This window comes from Salvelinus fontinalis, chromosome 20, assembly GCF_029448725.1.
Source record: "Salvelinus fontinalis isolate EN_2023a chromosome 20, ASM2944872v1, whole genome shotgun sequence".
Taxonomy (NCBI): domain Eukaryota; kingdom Metazoa; phylum Chordata; class Actinopteri; order Salmoniformes; family Salmonidae; genus Salvelinus; species Salvelinus fontinalis.
The window spans coordinates 23,993,601-24,016,955 of NC_074684.1; the positions used below are offsets into that span (position 1 = coordinate 23,993,601).

The 23,355-nt window shown below is 46.9% G+C and overlaps 1 protein-coding gene across 1 annotated transcript in view; it reads right to left on the minus strand.

Moving 5' to 3' along the window:
- Nucleotides 1-22,496, minus strand: part of LOC129817554 (laminin subunit alpha-4-like) — a 36,999-nt gene extending 14,503 nt beyond the window's left edge. Inside the window, exons 1-21 of the mRNA XM_055872937.1 lie at nucleotides 22,114-22,496; nucleotides 14,226-14,327; nucleotides 13,687-13,814; nucleotides 13,489-13,569; nucleotides 13,031-13,245; nucleotides 11,687-11,787; nucleotides 11,318-11,498; nucleotides 10,736-10,819; nucleotides 10,454-10,605; nucleotides 7,330-7,440; nucleotides 6,759-6,870; nucleotides 6,295-6,459; nucleotides 5,963-6,156; nucleotides 3,049-3,165; nucleotides 2,333-2,481; nucleotides 1,839-1,980; nucleotides 1,646-1,739; nucleotides 1,429-1,545; nucleotides 1,102-1,287; nucleotides 754-893; nucleotides 427-591 (exon numbers count right to left, since the gene is read on the minus strand). Coding sequence (XP_055728912.1) covers nucleotides 427-591; nucleotides 754-893; nucleotides 1,102-1,287; nucleotides 1,429-1,545; nucleotides 1,646-1,739; nucleotides 1,839-1,980; nucleotides 2,333-2,481; nucleotides 3,049-3,165; nucleotides 5,963-6,156; nucleotides 6,295-6,459; nucleotides 6,759-6,870; nucleotides 7,330-7,440; nucleotides 10,454-10,605; nucleotides 10,736-10,819; nucleotides 11,318-11,498; nucleotides 11,687-11,787; nucleotides 13,031-13,245; nucleotides 13,489-13,569; nucleotides 13,687-13,814; nucleotides 14,226-14,327; nucleotides 22,114-22,230 — 2,853 coding nt within the window. The 5' untranslated portion in view covers nucleotides 22,231-22,496. The remainder of the gene's footprint in view (nucleotides 1-426; nucleotides 592-753; nucleotides 894-1,101; nucleotides 1,288-1,428; nucleotides 1,546-1,645; nucleotides 1,740-1,838; nucleotides 1,981-2,332; nucleotides 2,482-3,048; nucleotides 3,166-5,962; nucleotides 6,157-6,294; nucleotides 6,460-6,758; nucleotides 6,871-7,329; nucleotides 7,441-10,453; nucleotides 10,606-10,735; nucleotides 10,820-11,317; nucleotides 11,499-11,686; nucleotides 11,788-13,030; nucleotides 13,246-13,488; nucleotides 13,570-13,686; nucleotides 13,815-14,225; nucleotides 14,328-22,113) is intronic.
- Between the last annotated feature and the right edge of the window lie 859 nt (nucleotides 22,497-23,355).

A 23,355-nucleotide genomic window follows, 5' to 3' on the forward strand; every position in this document is an offset into this window, starting at 1 on the left:
GAAACCTTTCAAAAATGGCAACCGTTTGCTTTCAAAGGCCTCTCCTGCTCACATAATGACAACAAACCATTCATCTGCACACAAGCTGCTCTCCCTTTCATCTCAGGCCGTCCTCAGGGTCCAAGTCTGGGAAGTTTCAATAGCAGATCTGGGCCATTCTGCACCCCTCTCCTCCCACCCACCCACTTCTTGCACACAACAGAACAATGCCTCAGTCAGATCACAGGGGCCATTGTGGTCTATGCTGCTATCCTGATCCCAGATGTGTTTATGCTGTATGGCAAACTCCCATAGTAGTGACATCACAACAGCACGAGTTGGCTATACAGGACAAACACATCTGCTTTAGAGAAGAGCCAAGCTGCTGAACCCAGCACCAGCCCTGCTCCCTATTCCCTGTCCCTCCACTCCCCCGAGCATCCTCACGTTTCTGTCTCCCAGATAGAAGATGAAGCGGTCCTCGATAGGGTCCTTATCTGGGTCCACCCTGATGAACAGGCTGATGGTGGTCACTGTCTTCAGGTCCTCCAGGTTGGTGTGGGGCTGCACCTGAACCGATGACTGACCGTTGAACTTCATGGACACTTGGACCTATGGTGTGACAAAACATGATATATCCGTGTCATACGACCTTGATTACGACCACGACTTGGGATTATAGTAATGTGAGACTATATAGGATTTTACTCATCATAGGTGGTTGAAAGTACATTTCGGTTGTGATATAGTGATTGTTAAGGTGATAATATTGACCTTCTTGGCCACACTCCTGGCCTGGGCAATGAGCTCTCTGATCCTCATGATGTTAGTGGTCACATTGTTCACTTGGTTCTTCTCCTCCACCACACGCAGCTTATCCAGCAGTTCAGGGACCAGCTCAGACAGGTTCTCCACTAAAAACACCACCATAGATGGAGAGGAAGAGGACAATTTACAACAATAATTCAACTACTTTTTTCTATTAAGCCACCACAACCACAGAGCATTTTATTCTGAGAATCTCTGTTCAGTTTTACACTTACTAGTTTCAGTGTAATGCTTAGTCATTAAGTCTTCTCTGTTGAGGATTGAAATGCTGTAGTCTGTATGAGTGTACTGTACCTGCTTCCCCAGCAGAGACTACAGCGTGGTCAAAGGCTGCAGCAGAGTAATCTTGGTTCTTCATGTTGGTGGCCCACTCCTCTACCTTCTCGTGGATGGGGGTGATGGTCTGCAGGACCTCCACTGACCGGTTCAGGGTGCCTTCAGCCACCTCCTTGGTGAGCCCCAGACGCTTGGTGGTTCTGCCTGGAAGATCAGAGTGGAATTCAGAACAAAATAAATTCACTAAGGAGATAAGGAGAGCAACCTTGGAAGGGCAGTGAATACAGTGATGTGTATGTCAGAGACCCTAGATAGGCTATGGGCCAGAAAAATAATGTGTTTTACCTGGCTCAATTCCCTTGATATCTTTCAGTACTACTGCTAGTTTTTTGGTGTTGTCATCCATGGTCTCCTTGGTCTCCTCAATGTATTTCATCTTGTCCAGAACCTCAGCTTTAACCTCTGTGGAGATAATTCACACATGCATCATCACTGAGGATAACCTGTACAAGCTAGTCTCTAACAATAATCAAACAATGCTGAACCAGAAAATGTGTCATACCGAATTGCTCAGAGCGCAATGAAACAGATTCCTTGAGGACATTCTCACTCTGGGTCTTCAGAAACCCCAGCTGGGTGTTGATCCCACCGCTGGCCTGCCATAGACAGCACAGTTTTAGGTTACCAAGCGAAAATCACTGTACAGTAGCCTAAATATATGATATTTAGCTAATTGTGCATTTCAGACAACCTACATCCTCAGCTCTTGTTGCTAAATCCATTGTTGTCAGTCCAGTGGTGTTGGCCTCTTCGATGTACTGGACTATGTTGTTGTACACATTGGCTGTATCCAGAGCCTTCTGCACGAAGCCGTTGACATCACTGCGTTTCAGATTACTAGGTGAAAAGAAACATACCACAAAATCAATGTCTGGTTAGAATGTTTGTAAAGCATTGAGGATAAGGAACATAGCTGAAGAGCTGGCCTACTTTTAACTGGTGCTACTACTGTACATTAAAGGGTGGCCTTTCAATGGTGCTTTTATCCAGTTTTGGATAAACATGTTCAGTGGTGATTTTGTATCTTGAATGTGGTGTCCATTATCATGGAGTAGAGGATATTCAAGTGTATTTGTGCTTAGTAGTTGGTTGGTTCTACAATGTGATGTGCATTTATCATGGACTAAGGAGGAGTGTTTAGAGTGATGCAATGATTAGATCACTACTATGTAACATGACTACTGCTCACTACTCCAGCTCGTCCGCTTGACTCTGGAGGTCCTCTGCGTGGTCCTGGGCTCTCTGGACCAGGTCTCTGTCTGCCAGGGGCAGCACCTCAGTCTTCTCCTGCAGCCCCTTGCTGGCGCCGTCGATCGCAGCGTGGTATTCAGTCACGTTCTACACAGACAAAGACCACATTCCACAACTTAACTAACAATGTTACCTCTGAATGATTATATTTCCCTACTGAGTAACCCAATAGAGAGGCAATTGACTTAAAAAGGGGAATTGTTCAAAGAAGCAGTGGCTTTTTCGATCCCAATCAATTCCAAAAATGTGTCTCTCATTTTGTCTGTCTGTTAAATTTGTTATGTATTGCATAGACCAGTACATGGGACTCTCCCTGTCAGTCCATATTCAACACATGAACTGAAACATTACATGATGACCTCATTGAGGGGGTCCAAAACACAAAGCTTTCAGGCATACACTCTTAGCCTTTTTTTCTATCTAGAACCTAAAAGTGTTCTTCGGCTGTCCTCATAGGAGAACCCTTTGAAGAACCCTTTTTGGTTCCAGGTAGAATACTTTTGGGTTCCATGTAGAACCCTTTTCACAGAGGATTCCAAATGGAAACCAAAAGGGTTCTACCTGGAACCAAGAAAGGTTATCCTATGGGGACAGCCGAAGAACCTTTTTGGAAGCCTTTTTCCTAAGAGTATACAGGCCGAGAACAGGCCTTACCTGCACCAGGAGATGCATCTCGGCCACAGTATTTTCAGTGTCCATGATAAGGTCTTTAGCCATCTGCAAGGTGTCATTCACAGCTTCGTAATTCTCTATCAGCTCCTGCTGCTTGGCCTGGGAGAGAGAGTGGACAGGATTAGTGAATACTCTGACTACTGTATAGTACCGAGAATATACATTGTGTAGAGAGTACAGGTTATGTATCTCTCCCATATGAACACTCGTATCATAAAAGTACATAAATCATAGGTAGAATCATTTCAAATGTCAAATGAAAGCTGCAAGCCTAATCGATGCTGAACATCAACATTTCATTTATAGCACTCCCTTTAACAACTTGTATTTTGCCCTAAAGAGGCAAGAGAGAAATATGTGTTGACAGCAGTTATGAGTATGGTACAGTAACACTCTCTTTCCCCCATAGTAACCCTGGCTGTGTTTCTCCTGCCACGACTTGTGTTGACTAATCTGCTATGGGAAGGAAGAGCCCCAGATTATGGTCGGCCTCCTGTTTGGACAGTCCACCATTCACGGAAAATATTTGAAGCCGAGGCCCAGATCAAGGAGATAACACACACATACAGCCCTGCACCAGCTGGTTGTCCTATCTCCAGCCTTCACTGCAGAAGCTGGTTGTCCTATCTCCAGCCTTCACTGCAGCAGCTGGTTGCTCCTAGCTCCAGCCTTCACTGCAGCAGGTGGTTGCTTCTGGCTCCAGCCTTCACTGCAGCGGCTGGTTGTTCTAGCTCCAGCCTTCACTGCAGCAGCTGGTTGCTCCTAGCTCCAGCCTTCACTGCAGCAGCTGGTTGCTCCTAGCTCCAGCCTTCACTGCAGCAGCTGGTTGCTCCTGGCTCCAGCATTCACTGCAGCAGCTGGTTGCTCCTAGCTCCAGCCTTCACTGCAGCAGCTGGTTGCTCCTAGCTCCAGCCTTCACTGCAGCAGCTGGTTGCTCCTAGCTCCAGCCTTCACTGCAGCAGCTGGTTGCTTCTGGCTCCAGCCTTCACTGCAGCGGCTGGTTGTTCTAGATCCAGCCTTCACTGCAGCAGCTGGTTGCTCCTAGCTCCAGCCTTCACTGCAGCAGCTGGTTGCTCCTGGCTCCAGCCTTCACTGCAGCAGCTGGTTGCTCCTAGCTCCAGCCTTCACTGCAGCAGCTGGTTGGTCCTAGCTCCAGCCTTCACTGCAGCAGCTGGTTGCTCCTAGCTCCAGCCTTCACTGCAGCAGCTGGTTGCTCCTAGCTCCAGCCCTCACTGCAGCAACTGGTTGCTCCTAGCTCCAGCCTTCACTGCAGCAGCTGGTTGCTCCTAGCTCCAGCCTTCACTGCAGCAGCTGGTTGCTCCTAGCTCCATCCTTCACTACAGCACAACCACAATGGGCACATAATGTAAATTTGTGCATGACAATAGGGCCAGTCTCTGGTATAAATTAGAATCGCAATCCCTCAAGATTTCACACCATAATGAATAGGAACAACAGGCCTGTTGTATTGTATTTTGGATCTATAAACATTATGGAAAATCTTTCAGTTGTCTAACAAGCCTCATGCCTCAGACTGAGGAAATGTTAAGGAGCTGTACAAAATGACTGTACACATTCAGGTAGCTGTGGGTATTCAACTCTAAGGGGCATATCCTCTTTATATGGGCTATGGGGTTATGCTTGTGTTGTACAATAATGTATCTACCCCCCACTCTGTGCCTCCTAACAATCCCTAACAGCTGTTTCTGTCTTATTGTTCTCTACTACTAAATACCATGGGTAACTGAGTTCTCTGGCAGATGTTGGGAACAACTACAGTCCCCATACTGTATGGCAGAGAGGGAATATCTGGTCTATTCTTGGAAGGAGAAGGACAGTTGCTTTCCAGTGATAAAGTCAAGCTGAATTCCTGCAACATTCAGAGGGAAGATAAAGGCAGACGGCACTGATGCACCTCAGAGCAGGCTGGAGCTGCACTGATCTCTTTAGCTGGGCGCTATCAAATCAAATGTTATTGGTCACATACACATGGTTAGCAGATGTTAATGCGAGTGGATCGAAATGCATGTGCTTCTGGTTCCGACAGTGCAGTAATATCTAACAAGTAACCTAACAATTCCCCAACAACTACCTAATACACAGAAATCTAAAAGGGGTGAATGAGAATATGTACATATAAATATATGGATGAGTGATGGCCGAACGGCATAGGCAAGGTGCAATAGATGGCATAAAACACAGTATATACATATGATACGAGTAATGTAAGACATGTAAACATTATTAAAGTGGCATTGTTTAAAGTGACTAGTGATCAGAGTCAGCTGTGGTAAAGAAACCATGCTGAAAAACACAGAGAGCCAGGGAGTCAGGCAAGCAGAGAGCCAGGGAGTCAGGCAAGCAGAGAGCCAGGATGTCAGGCAAGCAGAGAGCCAGGATGTCAGGCAAGCAGAGAGCCAGGATGTCAGGCAAGCAGAGAGACAGGGAGTCAGGCAAGCAGAGAGCCAGGGAGTCAGGCAAGCAGAGAGCCAGGGAGTCAGGCAAGCAGAGAGCCAGGGAGTCAGGCAAGCAGAGAGCCAGGATGTCAGGCAAGCAGAGAGACAGGGAGTCAGGCAAGCAGAGAGCCAGGGAGTCAGGCAAGCAGAGAGCCAGGGAGTCAGGCAAGCAGAGAGCCAGGGAGTCAGGCAAACAGAGAGCCAGGGAGTCAGGCAAGCAGAGAGCCAGGGAGTCAGGCAAGCAGAGAGCCAGGGAGTCAGGCAAGCAGAGAGCCAGGGAGTCAGGCAAGCAGAGCCAGGGAGTCGGGCAGCCAGTAGGGAAGACATAAAGTCAGTCAGGCAGCCAGTCAGTCGGCTAGAGGCATTTGGGGAGGCAGGAGGAGAGAGGCTCCAGACGGCACGCTCTGGTCTAAGCTGATCCCGGGGTCGTGGGAAGTCACCTCACTCCTCTGGAATTTGACGGTGTTGGCTTTGTTCATGTCTTCCGTCTCCTGGACAGTGTTGGCAGCCTTCTGGAGGATCTCCTGGGCCTCAGAGAGCTTGTTGGTGAAGCGGGAGAGTACCTCCTGTACCGGGGCCATGCGGCTGTCTGTACTGATCAGCTTCTTCTCCAGCTGACGCATGCGTCTAAGGACTGGACAACACACACATTTGTAAATACACAAGACCACAAATCTTGTCTCTACCTCCCCATTATAACACGTCTGTAGCGTGTGTGTTTCTTTGTGTGGATGTGTCTACAGTATGTGTGAGTGTGTGCATTTTTTCTCACGGTCGTGGGCCTCGATTGACTCATCGGTGGCGATGGGCTCTTTTGGGGAAAGGTCCAGTTTCTTCATCCAGGCCACCATGCCCTCGGCAACAGCTGTCTTCTGTCTGATGATCTCTGGGTCCAGATCCTGATGGACACTGTACATCTCCCAGTCACTGATCATCTCTGTGAGACACAGACACGACACAGAGCACAGGGGGAAGGAAGGATGGGATATGGCTATGGGACATGACAGAGGCTCCACTACCAAAAGCACCCTCATAAACACGTGCTGATCAATGGATGGCAGTAGGAAATACAGCAAAGGTGATTTGGATTTAAATCTTAAGGCAAGGCGGGCTTAAAAAGTAATTGGATATCATATATCAACATTTATAACAAACCTAGAAGCATTATGAATAATGGGGGAGGTGTACGGTACTCAGAGAGGCATAGCAGTGTATCTTTAGCAGGCTTAACAATACCTTCAATCAGCACGTTGAGGGCGGTAAGGTTAGTTGTCAGCTCATCAGCCAGAGTGACGCTCTGTAGTGTGTCGTCATCCACTCTGTCCCCCAAGGACTTCACTACATTCTCCTGGCCCACAGCAAACACCACACAGATCAATTAAATAGTCAAGACATGACAAACACCACAGAACACAAAAATCAATGACACATTCTGGATACCACCACTACAAGCTCAACTTAAACAGATTTGATGGCTCAGAGATAACTGAACTGCATAACCTTAGTCTCTCGTGACAGACATTAACATTAAAATGCTAAATCGAGTAGTGGGAGATTTGGTTCTGGAACCAACAGGACCCTGAACAGCTTCTACCCCCAAGCCAGAAGACTGCTAAATAGTTTACATTTTTAGTCTACACCAGTTGTTTACGAAGCATGCAACAAAAACATTTGAGTTAGTATGAATTAACTATATGTTGTTTTTTGTATTTGGACTTTATTTCACCTCCAGAGAAATGTCAACTATGAAAGGAGGAAGGAAGAGGAGTGTGAGTGAGTTAGATGAGTGATGAAGGTGTCTTCTTACCGTCTGTGCAAGATGGTTAATGTCTAAGAGTAGAACAGCGCTGGCCTCCTCCAGCTGCCCAGTCTGGATCCTCATCAGAGCTGACTTGTTCCTCCAGTTCACAAACTGTGTCTGGAAACAAAACATAGGGGTAATGGGATACACTTACACAACACTATTACAATACAGTAAATTCATGTTAGGATTGTCAGAAGAAAATTATGAGATTCACACAGTTCAATGGTTGTTATATTGGCTGGTTAGTTGGTTGGTTGGTTGGTTGGTTGGTGAATGATATTTGCCAAACTTTATTTTACAAAAACTGCGCTAGTTGAGCTGCTTATTTGTCTTGTTTAAATCAGAATAAACTGATAATATAGGTGTGGATAAACATGTTGAGTCCCAACTATATCAGCCTGAGCAGAGAGAAAGGCTGTACGTGGTGTGATCTTAACAACATACAGGAACTCAAGTCCTTTTGTTCACCTGACCTAGAATACCTTACAATCAAATGCCGACCGCATTATCTACCAAGAGAATTTTCTTCGATCATAATCACAGTCGTGTATATCCCACCCCAATCAGACACATCGACGGCCCTGAAAGAACTTGATTTGACTCTATGTAAACTGGAAACCACATATCCTGAGGCTGCATTTATTGTAGCTGGGGATTTTAACAAGGCTAATCTGAAAACAAGGCTCACTAAATTTGATCAGCATATCGAATGTGCGACCCAGGCTGGCAAAACCCTGGATCATTGTTATTCTAACTTCAGCGACGCATATAAAGCCCTTCCCCGCCCTCCTTTCAGAAAATCTGACCACAACTACATTTTGTTGCTCCCAGCCTATAGACAGAAACTAAAACAGGTAGCGCCCGTGCTCAGGTCTGTTCAACGCTGGTCCAAACAATCGGATTCCACGCTTCAAGATTGCTTCGATCACGTGGACTGGGATATGTTCCCAGTCCCTGATTTGGTGAGCGAGTTTATTAGCAAGTACATCGTTGATGTTGTACCCACAGAGTCTATTAAAACATTCCCCAACCAGAAACCGTGGATTGGTGGCAGCATTCACACGAAACTGAAAGCGCGAACCGCTGCTTTTAATCAGGGCAAGGTGACCGGAAACATGACCGAAAACAAACAGTGTAGCTATACCCTTCGCAAGGCAATCAAACAAGCTAAGCGTCAGTATAGAGACAAGGTAGAGTCGCAATTCAACGGCTCAGACACGTGAGGTTTGTGGCAGGGTCTACAGTCAATCACGGACTACAAAAGGAAAACCAGCCCCTTTGCGGACCGCGATGTCTTGCTCACAGGGAAACTAAACAACTTCTTTGCTCGCTTTGAGGACAACACAGTGCCACTGACACGGCTGGCGGGCTCTCCTTCACTGCAGCCAACGTGAGTAAAACATTTAAACATGTTAACCCTCGCAAGACTGCCGGCCCAAACGGCATCCCCAGCCGCATCCTCAGAGCATGCGCAGACCAGCTGGCTGGTGTGTTTACGGACATATTCAATCAATCCTTATCCCACTCTGCTGTTACCACATGCTTCAAGAGGGCCACCTTTGTTCCTGTTCCCAAGAAAGCGAAGGTAACTGAGCTACATGACTACCGCCCCGTAGCACTCACTTCCGTCATCATGAAGTGCTTTGAGAGACTAGTCAAGGACCATATCACCTCCAACCTACCTGACATCCTAGACCCACTCCAATTTGCTTACCGCCCCAATAGGTCAACAGACGACACAATCGCAATCACACTGCACACTGCCCTGACCCATCTGGACAAAAGGAATACCTATGTAAGAATGCTGTTCATCGACAACAGCTCAGCATTTAACACCATAGACCCTGGGTCTCGACCTGGACTTCCTGAAGGGCCGTCCCCAGGTGGTGAGGGTAGGAAACAACATCTCCACCCCGCTGATCCTCAACACTGGAGCCCCACAAGAGTGCGTTCTCAGCCCTCTCCTGTACTCCCTGTTCACCCATGACTGCGTGGCCATGCACGCCTCCAACTCAATCATCAAGTTTGCAGACGACACTACAGTGGTAGGCTTGATTACCAACAACGACGAGACGATCTACAGGGAGGAGGTGAGGGCCCTCGGAGTGTGGTGTCAGGAAAATAACCTCACACTCAATGTCAACAAAACAAAGGAGATGATCGTGGACTTCATGAAACAGCAGAGGGAGCAGCCCCCTATCCACATCGACGGGTCAGTAGTGGAGAAGGTGGAACGTTTTAAGTTCCTCGGCGTACACATCACGGACAAACTGAAATGGTCCACCCACACAGACAGCGTGGTGAAGAAGGCGCAGCAGCACCTCCTCAACCTCAGGAGGCTAAAGAAATTAGGCTTGTCTTCAAAAACACTCACAACCTTTTACAGATGCACAATGGAGAGCATCCTGTCGGGCTGTATCACCGCCTGGTACGGCAACTGCTCCACCCACAACCGTAAGGCTCTCCAGAGGGTAGTGAGGTCTGCACGACGCATCACCGGGGGCAAACTACCTGCCCTCCAGGACACCTACACCACCCGATGTCACAAGAAGGCCAAAAAGATAATCAAGGACAACAACCACCCGAGCCACTGCCTCTTCACCCCGCTATCATCCAGAAGGTGAGGTCAGTACAGGTGCATCAAAGCGGGGACCGAGAGACTGAAAAACAGCTTCTATTTCAAGGCCATCAGACTGTTAAACAGCCATCACTAACATTGAGTGGCTACTGCCAACATACTGACTCATCTCTAGCCACTTTAATAATGAAAAATGGATGTAATAAATGTATCACTAGCCACTTTAGACAATGACACTTTAAATAATGTTTACATACCCTACATTACTCATCTCATATGTATATACTATACTCTATACCATCTACTGCATCTTGCCTATGCCGTTCGGCCATCGCTCATTCATATATTTGTATGTACATATTCTTATTCATTCCTTTACACTTGTGTGTATAAGGTAGTTGTTGTGAAATTGTTAGGTTAGATTACTTTTTAGATATTACTGCATGGTCGGAACTAGAAGCACAAGCATTTCGCTACACCCGCATTAACATCTGCCAACCATTTGTATGTGACGAATAAAATTTGATTTGAACACTTTATTTACTGTACCTGCAGACGTTGGGCGGTGTAGTTGTAGTACTTGATCCTGTCGTTGGCTGCAGCCCCAGTGGAGATGTTCAACACACTGACCTTTATCTGGTCCAGCGTCTTATTGGACGGCCTCAGGTCACCAATCAGGTGCCAGATACACTCATCACAACCTGGTGGTAGGGAGGAGACAAATCATTTGTGTGTAATTTCCCCAATATCACATCATGCTAAAATCCAACACAAAGGGTTGTTTAAGATAAACTGAAACGTTCATTTTTATTTCTAACCAGACACTCTTACTGATGTTGCAGAGGTTGACCGTGGTGGATTCAGGGAGACACTCCCCAGTGTGCACATCACAGTGGCTGCTAGCACAGTTACATTCTGGATGGAAGAAACAGACATACACATGCATTTCATATAGCTACAGTTGATTACATGTCGAGTTCCAAGTTGAAGGCTTTATCATCCGGACATAGGAGAGTCAGTCGGAGTACAAATACCAAATATATAATGGAACCAATGGTGGGTCTTTTGCTGGGAAGGAGTGCTGCTGCACATCTGTAGTTGGTTCCCTGGTTCTCTATAGTGTGGCTGTGGGATGGATGATGGTTCCGGCAGCTGGGCAGATAAATTAGGACTGGGCGGACGGTGATGTCAGAGGAAAGTCAGCTGCCAGCTGCAGTTAGTGCCTGTGGTCATGTGCAGATACGTACGGATGGTCCCGGTGTTGCAGATCGCAGCAGATGCCTCCCTGACATCATGTATGAGTGGGTGTAGGAATGGTGGACTGGCTTGCTAGCTACAGAAAATGTTATCTGTTCTTAATGTTTGACCAACTGGTCTGAGTGGTTCGCAAGATTAGACAGACACAGTACTTACTCTGACACCCTGAGGGGCCGTAGTTCCAGTAGTCTGGGAGGCAACGCTCGCAGTATCGGCCTCCGGCCCCTGGTTTGCACTGGCAGCTGTGGGTCAGAGGATGACAGGTGGGCCGGAGACCGGCAGGTCCACAGTCACAACTATGGCAGCCCTGGCAGTTATTGAAACCTGTGTGGCCCTCCTAAAGCACACAATGGACATACAGTATGTTAGACATCTGGTTGTTATTTTTGTTATTCACAGTAGCCTTAATGATTTTTCTGCTTTCATCTTATTGTCTGCTTTACTGAGCAAATCTGTCCAACAGTGTGATTGTGTGACCACATGGTTGTAAGGCTGTCTCCTTGACAAGGCCCTTGAGCGTCTCACCTCACATTGGTCACAGAGTTGGCCGGTGACACCAGGCTTACAGTGACATGTCCCTGTCCTGTCATCACACGAAGCTGTCCCACACTTACTGCACTCACAGACTGTAACACAGGACACGCTCATAGTTAATACAGAGCGGGTTAAAGAAGCATGACATGGCCACAATGAAAATTGTTATTTCTGTCCGAGCAAAGCCCTAAAATACAAATGAAAATCCTGCAATAGATTGTGATGTAGATTGGGATTTTTCCCATTTCTTCAGTTGTATTCTTCATAGTTTTCTACAAGTGTGTTAGAGCTGGACTTATCTCATCCAAACAGCAACTACAAGTTAATATTTGGTAAACATGCAGCACTTTTCCATGATACTATTCTTACACGGATGTGCACATGGCATTAGATAATACACAGGCCAGGGTTGTCTGAATTGTACTGTACTGTCTCTGAGGCATTGTGTCATTAGGGCACGGCAGGAATTCTCACTACCCAGCCTGCCCAACTGTGTAAACACACAAAATAGACCTCCCCGTATTTCGTTTCAGATAGAGCCTTGTGATTGACTTATGTCTATATGAGCAAAACAAGGGGAAATTGTTAAAGCTCTATTGAAGACAAATCCATAGTAAGTCTTTAACCCCAAGAGCAACGTCAAAGCAGCATTCAAATCCAGAATTGAGCAAATTACTGGATATAGCTTCACTATTGTCAGACATCAAATTAATATCTATTTTTCACCTTGGATGTTTTTCCATGGGTAGTCTACATTGACAGTAAAGTTGACCTGTGTCACACCCTGATCTGTTTCACCTGTCCTTGTGATTGTCTCCACCCCCTCCAGGTGCTTATTTTCCCCGGTGTATTTATCCCTGTGTTTCCTGTCTCTCTGTGCCAGTTTGTCAACCAGTGTGTTTTTCCCGTGCTCCTGCTTTTTCTATTTTCTTTTGCTAGTCCTCCTGGTTTTGACCCTAGCCTGTTTCTGGACTCTGTACCTGCCTGCCTGACCATTCTGCCTGCCCTGACCTCGAGCCTGTCTGCCACTCTGTACCTCCTGGACTCTGTACCCGCCTGCCTGACCATTCTGCCTGCCCTGACCTCGAGCCTGCCTGACCATTCTGTACCTCCTGGATGCTGATGTGGTTTTGACCTTTTGCCTGTCCATGACCATTCTCTTGCCAACCGTTTTGGATGATAATAAATATCAAAGACTCAAACCCTATCTGCCTCCCGTGTCTGCATCTGGGTCTCGCCTTGTGCCCTTATAACCTGACTTATTCCCTTTAGCTCCTATTGGAGCAAAGTGCCTCAGTAGGGTAAGTAATGTCTAACAGTACTCTTGGCAAGCACCTCTGCAGTTCTTGGCACTGATGGCGTCGCCGTAGAAGCCTGGGGCACACCGTTCACAGTTGGCTCCGGCCGTGTCCCCCCAGCAATTCTGACAGAAGCCGGTCACGTTGTGGCACTCATTGAAGATGTGGTTGGGGTCCGAGTTACCGTTACAGTCACAACTCTTACAGGAGTCACCGATCACCATGGGGTTGCCATAGAAACCTGGAGCACATCTGGGTGAGGAAGATGCAATGTGATTGCCAATAATTGTTTGATTTAGAATGAGTTATCACTTACACTGAAACATCATTGTTATATGAAAGCATTTCCAAATATTTATTGTTCAGGTCCTGAAAAAATAAATAGTGAAATTGTAAGCTTTACTTGTCTATATGAGCTGATTTAGGATAATGAGTGTAATTGCTCCCACGGTGGCGTTAACTCATGGTGTTGGCCAAGGTTCTGTCAGCACTGACCTCTCACAGTAATGTCCAGCGTAGCCCTCTTGGCAGTTGCATCGTAGGATGTTACTGCTTCTGTCACAGTGCTCTGCAAAGCTGGCCAGGCACAGCGGAAAGAATGTCAGTCAGTGAGCTCTGCCCGCCAACACACAGGCCTCTCTTTGCACGGCCTGCACAACAGTAGGGTCTGGATGGACGGACGCTGTAGCTTACTTGTTGGAGGGGCTGGACAGGGGACAGGCACACGGCTGGCAGGAGTGACGTCCGTGGTTGGAGAAGTCAGGCATGTATCCATCCTCACATATTTCACAGAAATCCCCAGTGGTGTGGTCCTGACATGACTGCATGGTAAAGAGTGGAATATAGTTTAAATCTATTACTGATATGATAGTAGATCGTAATCATAAAAGACTAGAAGAATTCCCCATGGTGTAATTAAGCAATAAGGCACAAGGGGGTGTGGTATATGGCCAATATACCACAGCTTAGGGCTGTTCTTGTGCACGACGCAATGCGGAGTGCCTGGATACAGCCCTTAGCCGAGGTATATTGGCCATATGCCACAAACCCCCGAAGTACCTTATTGCTATTATAAACTGGTTACCAACGTAATTATAGCAGTAACAAGAAATGTTTTGTCATACCCTGGGTAAATGGACTGATATACCACAGCTTTCAGCCAATCAGCATTCAGGGCTCGAACCATCCAGTTTATAATAAATATTAATAGAGGGGATGGATGTCATACTTACTGTACAAACACCTGTGATATCTTCACATGTTTCTGAATGGCCTTTGCAGTTACATGGTAGGCATTTTTTCTGGTTACTGAGGAAATACAGTTTTGCACACACCTAGGGAGAGGGAACATGAACGAGCTCTTTAAAACAGAGTACAACCTCAGTTTCACACACAACAGTTTTCCCCTGAATCTGATCTAGGATTAGAAATACATTTGACCAGTGATATGGTTCCTGACATTAATGCCAAGTTGCTTACGGGGCACTTTATCATTCTACCTTATGTTATTTAGAGTATTAAATTGTTATTGATTACTGCACTGTTAGGTTTAGAGCTTGCAAGAAAGGCATTTCTCTATACTTGTGCACGTGACATTAAAAGTTGAAACAGCAATTTCAGAAAGCACGTAGAGCATCTGGAATCGTTTTGGCAAGGCTGGATTAAGTTGTGCGTCATCAATGGGATACGACATTCCCCTACTTTCACAATATCTCTTATCAACCACACTCACGTTCCGTCATGAAAAAAAGGTGCTCTCTTATTTAGCTACTCTAATATGTGACAATAAAGCACATTACTTGACTAAGACAAAATTATGACATTATTGGACACTTGCATACTGCCAGTAGTGGTTCAGTCATTCACAGAATGTTACTTACAGAACTCTCATGGCCAATTCACTCTACCTCTTGTTCTGTAAGGCAGTTTCCTAATGTAGTGTGAAATCAGAGTTCAGCAACACCTCTCCTCACTCCCCCTCCACAGATCCTGTTGATCTTCAGTCACCCCATTCAAAGAGGGTTCTGATCCTACAACACTACTCTGTTCATATTGGCCTGTTGTAAGAGTGCCATGTTTTCCCCCCTTGTTTCATCCAGTCAATGGAACACGTATGCTGTGTCCAGAGGGGCAGGCACCAATACATCTCAAACATTCCAGAGATATGCTCCCAGTTGTGACGCATAATTCCCCTTGATTTATTCGCTAGCAGGCCGTGAGGTCGGGATAGCAGGCCGGAGGTCGGGCTGCCTTCTGAAAATTCGTAGCTTCCGTTCTTCTAGTTAACGCGCAATCATTGGAAAATAAAATCGACGACCTACGAGGAAGATTAAACTACCAATAGGACATTAAAAACTGTACTATCATAGTATTAATTGATCAACATACTGTACAGCTGGCTGGTTATATGCTGTATTGGCAGGATAGAGCAGTGGCGTCTGGTAAGACAAGGGGTGGCGGACTATGCATATATGTAAACAACAGCTGGTGCACGATATTTAAGGAAGTATCAAGTATCTCATGATAAGCTGTAGACCACATTATCTACCGCACTCAATGAGCTGTGTTCCGCCATAAGCAAATAGGAAAACGCTCATCCAGAGGCAGTGCTCCTAGTGGACGGGGACTTTAATGCAGGAAAACTTAAATCTGTTTTACCAAATTTCTATCAGCATGTTAAATGTGCAACCAGAGGGGAAAATACTCTAGACCACCTTTATACCACACACAGAGTCGTGTACAAATCTCTCCCTCGCCCTCCATTTGGCAAATCTGACCATAATTATATCCTCCTGATTCCTGCTTACAAGCAAAAGTTAAAGCAGGAAGCACCAGTGACTAGATCAATAAAAAAAGTGGTCAGATGAAGTAGATGCTAAGCTACAGGACTGTTTTGCTAGCACAGACTGAAATATGTTCCGCGATTCTTCCTATGGCATTGAGGAGGACACCACATCTGTCATTGGCTTTGTCAATAAGTGCATCGATGACGTTGTCCCCACAGTGACCATACGTCCATACCCCAACCAGAAGCCATGGATTACAGGCAACATCCGCACTGTGCTAAAGGCTGAGCTAAAAGCTGCCGCTTTCAAGGAGCAGGACTTTCAAACCCGGAAGCTTATAAGAAATCCCACTATGCCTTCCGACAAACCATCAAACAGGCAAAGTGTCAATACAGGACTAAGATTGAATCGTACTACACCGTCTCCGACGCTCATCGGCTTGCAAACCATTACAGACTACAAAGGGAAGCACAGCTGAGAGATGCCCAGTGACACGAGCCAACCAGACGAGCTAAACTACTTCTATGCTCGATTCGAGGCAAACAACACTGAAACGTGTATGAGAGCACCAACTGTTACGGACGACTGTGTGATCACGCTCTCTTACGTGAGTAAGACGTTTAAACAGGTCAACATTCACAAGGCCGCAGGGCTAGACGGATTACCAGGATGTGTACTGTGAGCATGCGTTGACCAACTGGCGAGAATGCTATTCATTGACTACAGCTCAACGTTCAACACCATAGTGCCCTCAAAGCTCATCCATTAGCTAAGGACCATGGGACTAAACACCTCCCTCTGCAACTGGATCCTGGACTTCCTGACGGGCCGCCCCCCAGTTGGTAAGGGCAGGGAACAACACATCCGCCACGCTAATCCTCAACACAAGGGCCCCTCAGGGGTGCGTGCTCAGTCCCCTCCTGTACTCCCTGTTCACTCATGACTGCACGGCCAGGCACGACTCCAACACGATCATTAAGTTTGCCGATGACACAACAGTGGTAGTAGGCCTGATCACCGACAGCGACGAGACAGCCTATAGGGAGGAGGTCAGAGACCTGGCCATGTGGTGCCTGGATAACAACCTCTCCCTCAAAGTGATCAAGACAAAGGAGATGATTGTGGACTACAGGAAAAGGAGGACCGAGCACGACCCCATTCTCATCGATGGGGCTGTAGTGGAGCAGGTTGAGAGCTTCAAGTTCCTTGGTGTCCACATCACCAACAAACTAACAAGGTCCAAGCACACCAAGACAGTCGTTGAGAGGGCACAACAAATCCTATTCGCCCTCAGGAGACTGAAAAGATTTGACATGGGTCCTCAGATCCTCAAAAGGTTCTACAGCTGCACCATCGAGAGTATCCTGACTGGTTGCATCACTGCCTGGTATGGCAAATGCTCAGCCTCCGACCGCAATGCACTACAGAGGGTAGTGCGTACGGTCCAGTACATCACTGAGGCCAAGCTTCCTGACATCCAGGACCTCTATACCAGGTGGTGTCAGAGGAAGGCCCTAAAAATGGTCAAAGACTCCAGCCACTCTAGTCATAGACTGTTCTCTCTGCTACCGCACGGCAAGCGGTCCAAGTTCAAGAGGCTCTAAACAGCTTCTACCCCCAAGCCATAAGACTCCTGAACATCTAATAAAATGGCTACAACCCCCCCCCCCCCCTTTTACTCCACTGCTACTCTTATTATTATTATTATCTATCTATATCTAGTCACTTTAATAACTCTACCTACATGTTCCTCAATTACCTCGACTAACTGGTGCCCCCGCAGATTGACTCTGTACTGGAACCCCCTCTATATAGTCTCGCTATTATTATTATGTTATTGCTGCTCTTTAACTACTTGTTACTTTTATCTCTCATTCTTAAACATATTTTTTTAACTGCATTGTTGGTTAGGGGCTTGTAAGTAAGCATTTCACCGTAAGGTCTACACCTGTTGTAAACGGCACATGTGACTAATAAAATTTGATTTGATTTGTCAGGCAAAGAAATGTCTTTCCTACGAACTCGTGAAACATCCTGTGAACAGCCGTGCTTTCGTGCACAGAGCAGATTTTTCCTTCCTTCCTGTGGCTTTTCTGACCGATAGTACACACCATAAATGAGGCCAGGCCTATACATCATATGGTTATGATGTTATATGATGTCCTGGTTATTGACTACAGGTAATTTCAATCGATTCTACTCACCTTCTGCTCCCACACATATGTTTGCATTACAACTGATTACATACTATAGAGTAGGTGTTATCTATGCCAGTATTTAGGTAAAATGATCTGAATGGGTCCTGAACAGTAAGCAGTCTAGAGATCCATATCACAATTGAGGCTATTGCACTACAGAATGCTAGTCCTCTCAGAGAGTCTTATTGGTTGCTGACAGTGCTGAATAATTACACTTCATTGCTAATGACTGGATTTAGAATGATCTGAACCCCACCCTGTTCAACTGGGTCTTGGATTTCCTGACGGGCCGACCCCAGGTGGTGAAGGTAAGCAACAACACCTCCGCTATGCTGATCCTTAACATGGGGGCCCCACAAGGGTGTGTCCTCAGCCCCCTCCTGTACTCCCTGTTCACCTATGACTGCGTGGCCACGCATGCCTCCAACTAAATCATCAAGTTTGCAGACAACACAACAGTTGTAGGCCTGATTACCAACAATGACAAGACCGCCTACAGGAAGGAGGTGAGGGCCCTGGCGGAGTGGTGCCAGGGAAAAAACGATCTTTCAACGTCAACAAAACGAATGAACTGATCGTGGACTCTAGCAGACAGCAAAGCGAGCACGCCCACATCCACATCGACAGGGCCGCAGTGGAGAGGGTGAAAAGCCTCGGTGTGCACATCACTGACAACCTGAAATGGTCCATGCAAACGGTGTGGTGAAGAAGGCGGAACAGCATCTCATTAACCTCAAGAGGCTGAAAAAATTTGGCTTGGCTCCTATGACCCTCACAAACCTCTACAGATGCACCATTGAGAGCATCCTGTCAGGCTGTATCACTGCCTGGTATGGCATTTGCACTATCCGCAACCGCAGGGCTCTCCAGAGGGTGGTGGCAAAAAGGTTTGCTGTGTCTGTCAGCGTAGTGTCCAGAGCATGGAGGCGCTACCAGGAGACAGGCCAGTACATCAGGAGACGTGGAGGAGGCCATAGGAGGGCAACAACCCAGCAGCAGGACCGCTACCTCCGCCTTTGTGCAAGGAGTTGCACTGCCAGCACCCTGCTAAATGACCTCCAGCAGGCCACAAATGTGCATGTGTCTGCTCAAACGATCAGAAACAGACTCCATGAGGGTGGTATGAGGGCCCGACGTCCACAGGTGGGGGTTGTGCTTACAGCACAACACCGTGCAGGACGTTTGGCATTTGCCAGAGAACACCAAGATTGGCAAATTCGCCACTGGCGCCCTGTGCTCTTCACAGATGAAAGCAGGTTCACACTGAGCACATGAGCACATGTGACAGACGTGACAGAGTCTGGAGACGCCGTGGAGAACGTTCTGCTGCCTGCAACATCCTCCAGCATGACCGGTTTGGCGATGTGTCAGTCATGGTGTGGGGTGGCATTTCTTTGTGGGGCCACACAGCCCTCCATGTGCTCGCCAGAGGTAGCCTGACTGCCAATAGCTACCGAGATGAGATCCTCAGACCCCTTGTGAGACCATATGCTGACACATGCACATTTGTGGCCTGCTGGAGGTCATTTTGCAGGGCTCTGGCAGTGCACCTCCTTGCACAAAGGCGGAGGTAGCGGTCCTGCTGCTGGGTTGTTGCCCTCCTACGGCCTCCTCCACGTCTCCTGATGTACTGGCCTGTCTCCTGGTAGCGCCTCCATGCTCTGGACACTACGCTGACAGACACGGCAAACCTTTTTGCCACAGCTCGCATTGATGTGCCATCCTGGATGAACTGCACTACCTGAGCCACTTGTGTGGGTTGTAGACTCCGTCTCATGCTACCACTAGAGTGAGAGCACCGCCAGCATTCAAAAGTGACCAAAACATCAGCCAGGAAGGATAGGAACTGAGAAGTGGTCTGTGGTCACCACCTGCAGAATCACTCCTTTTTTGGGGGTGTCTTGCTAATTGCCTATAATTTCCACCTTTTGTCTATTCCATTTGCACAACAGCATGTGAAATTTATTGTCAATCAGTGTTGCTTCCTAAGTGGACAGTTTGATTTCACAGAAGTGTGATTGACTTGGAGTTACATTGTGTTGTTTAAGTGTTCCCTTTATTTTTTTGAGCACTGTATAGAACAGGGAATAGGGTGCCATTTGGGACGTAGACTTTAGAAGTGTAAAGTATATAACACAGCAGACGTTGCACCATGTAATATCTAACTACATTAGTTTCTGTTCGTATGGACCAGAATGAGTCTCATTCAAATATCCTTTAGTTCAGAATACCATTTCATTAAAACACCAAACCCCAACTTCCTGGTACTGTTTCCCCTGGGTATAGGGAGTAATCCTGTGATAATCCTGGAATATTTTACAGCATGGTAAATGCTCTAATCCGCTCCTAAATGGCATGAACATTGAAACAATTTACATCTGTAGCCTTCTGGTCCATTCTGAATGTCCTCTGTAATGTGAGCTATTTCTGAACTATTTCTCTGTGCGCCCACTACCGTAGAGAACAAAGATGACATTCACCATGTAGTATAGCCTTTCTCTGTTTCATGTGCAGCAGCATGTCCCAAAGACTATGTCACTGTGCTCCACTTCTAAAAGGTGGAACCTCAAATGTTAAGGGCAATTCCACGTTAACAGAGTGATGCGGAGACTCAGATTTTTCACACTCCTTGTGCACAGAGTTTAATGGTTTGTTTAACTTTGCAATCATTGTTATTTTTTGGGGCATACAATTTAAAGTGAAAAATCTGAGTCTCAACATCACTCTGTTATCAGGGAATTGCCAGTATGCATTTATCATTAGCTGTTCATATCATGTGTTCAGAAGTGCTATAAGTTATGTAGCCTACATGAGACTAAGCATGAGTCTGGCTCTATCTCTGCCTCTGGGACAGGGATGAATAAATACAGTGGGTCTCAGGCAGAAAAACAAGAATTGGCTCCAAACAAGAGTTCAGTCCAAAGTCAACATCTTCTCAGGTCTGAGGCTGTGGCAGACTCTCTCTCTCTCTGAAATAGGAACAACAAACCCGGTGCCCCCCTCTCCCTCCCTGCCTGCACCCACTCCTCACAATAAGAGGCAAATACTTTATTGACTTTGGGCCTAGTGAAGGCTTCGACTTAGTGGTAAACTCCTTGGAAGATACTGAGGATGGGAAAGGGGTATGGCTCGGTAATGTGAATCTCATCATAATCCAATAACAGAGCAGAGACGATATGTCTGCAGTGGAGAGGCCTCTATCTCCTCATGGGCCTCTGCTATTAGAATGCTCATGTACACAGTAGAAGTAAACAATTTCACAAGAGGCGGAAGATCGACAATTCTAAATTTAGACACTGGGGGATCTGCTCCCTGCCCTCCTCCACTTCCCCCCACCCCATCAAAATTCTCCCAACTGCCTTATATTCAGCAAACAAAAAATAAATATGTCTATTCAATTCATTGTTCTGACTCTCTGTGACCTCTTACACAATGCAAAGTAGGTAACATTTACATTAGTCTCGCTCTGGGAACATTGTTTAGCCTGTGTGTCCCTGAGATAGAAGGTCTCTCTCTAAAATAGATGCCCATTCTTTGGGCCCCCGTTGGCCCCCAAACAGGAAATATCTGCCTGCACCCAGTCTACCCACTATAAATGTGTGAGCAGCACGTCCTGTATTGTTTCTCATGCCTTTTCTGCTTGCTATGTTCCCTCTATGTGTGTTGCTCAACACTTGGCAGCTGGTTTCCATTAGGGCTCCACCGGTGGCTAGCGCGGGCCAATGGAGAGTGATATGTCCCTCATCAGGGTCTCGGCTGGAGCTCCTCCACAAAGATCCCGACCCCAGGCAGAACACAGAGAGGGTTGATACGCAGCACTGAGTGGCCAGATTGCGGCCATAGAGATATGGATCCACACAACAAGATCCTCTCACACCCAAACCACCCCAGCATTTCACAAAAAAGTCTAAGAAGCATACTGACTGACTTACAAACCTGTCTCTCTTGCAGTGACTATCAAACCCCATTAGAGTTTAGCTATAGAAGCATTCAGCACAGTTCATGGACATAATATCCAATGTGGAAAAGTTTGCAAAAACAACAGGTCCTCTGTAATTAGCTGTAATAAGGAACTGGACGCCTGCTGTGCATCCTGTACCAGGCAAGCAGAGAAAAAACGAAATGTCTGGTCTTACTTTCATCGCGGACTGCTGTTCCCAATGTAAACCAATGGAAGTCGCTGGGCAGACGATCCCTGAGAGGACGATGGAGAGTAGAAGGCAGAGGCAGGGCAGAGCTTTAGTAGCAGACATGTCTGTGTGTAAGTCCAGTGGAGCGCTGCTCCCTCTCACTCTCTGTCTCCCTGTCCTGCCTGTAGTGAAGTCTTTCTGCGACACAGGCAGCTCTCTCGCTCCCTCTTTCTGCAGCACCCATTGGTTTAACTTTTCCACTGGTCCGACCTACAGATGCGGTGCAAGCGCCAGCTCAGTCCAGCCCCAAGTCCTATAAAACAAATAGTGTGTACTTCCTCCTCTCCCTATCTCCCTCTCCTTTCCTTTCAACTCCCCCCTATGCCTCCCCCAGTGGACCTGCCTCCCCAGAGCCTGATCATAAATCACATTCAGATAAGAAGTCTGGAGAGTGAGAGAGAGGAGGAGAGAGAGGGGGAGCAATAAAAAGGGAGAGAAAATTAGAGAGCAACAGGGTGCACTAGACTAGTGTGTATTTCAGACAGGCAGGCATTGTAGTCATCCAGATGGCATATCTCCCTCTGACTGGCAGAGTCACATTGAGTATTGTTGGGCAGCAGCCGTCTCTGTCTGCAGGGTCCCTCCATGGTACCCTTTTACCTTGGGGGGGGGGGGGGGGGGGGGGGGCTGAGCAGCAGACACAACCTCCAACCCCTCTCAGAGCCCTCCCTACCCCCTCTGGTCCACTCGTCCAGGTAGAAAGAGGGGCCGGGATAAGCCTCAGGACTACGTCTGCAATTCCGAAAAAATTAAAAAGCTGCCCCCCACCCCACCTCTTCACACTTCTCCCCCATCCCCCTCACTGGCTGGCGCTGCTCCTCTGTTTTTCTAAACACAGGTCAGACTGTCAAAGAAGGTGATACATTCATAAAAACTATGTTTTGCTTCCCCCACCAGGAAGGAGGCCAATGACTATGGCTGAAAGTAGCACTCAGTCAGTCAAAGGAATTATTGTCAAAGTTCAACGCTGTGTACTCTAAGATCAAAGTATGGTGTCCGTGTCGGTGCACGTGCTTTATTCCTGTCGGAAATGTTCAATGCAGAAACACATGACAATAAAGAGACGTGTCATGCCAGCCATTAGATTGTGACAGGGTGATGTTGTTCTCTCTCCATCTCTCTGCCTATAAAGAGTGTGTTGTAAGTCATTTCAAATGTAGAGTCTGAGTTATGTGCCGTTGGTCCTGA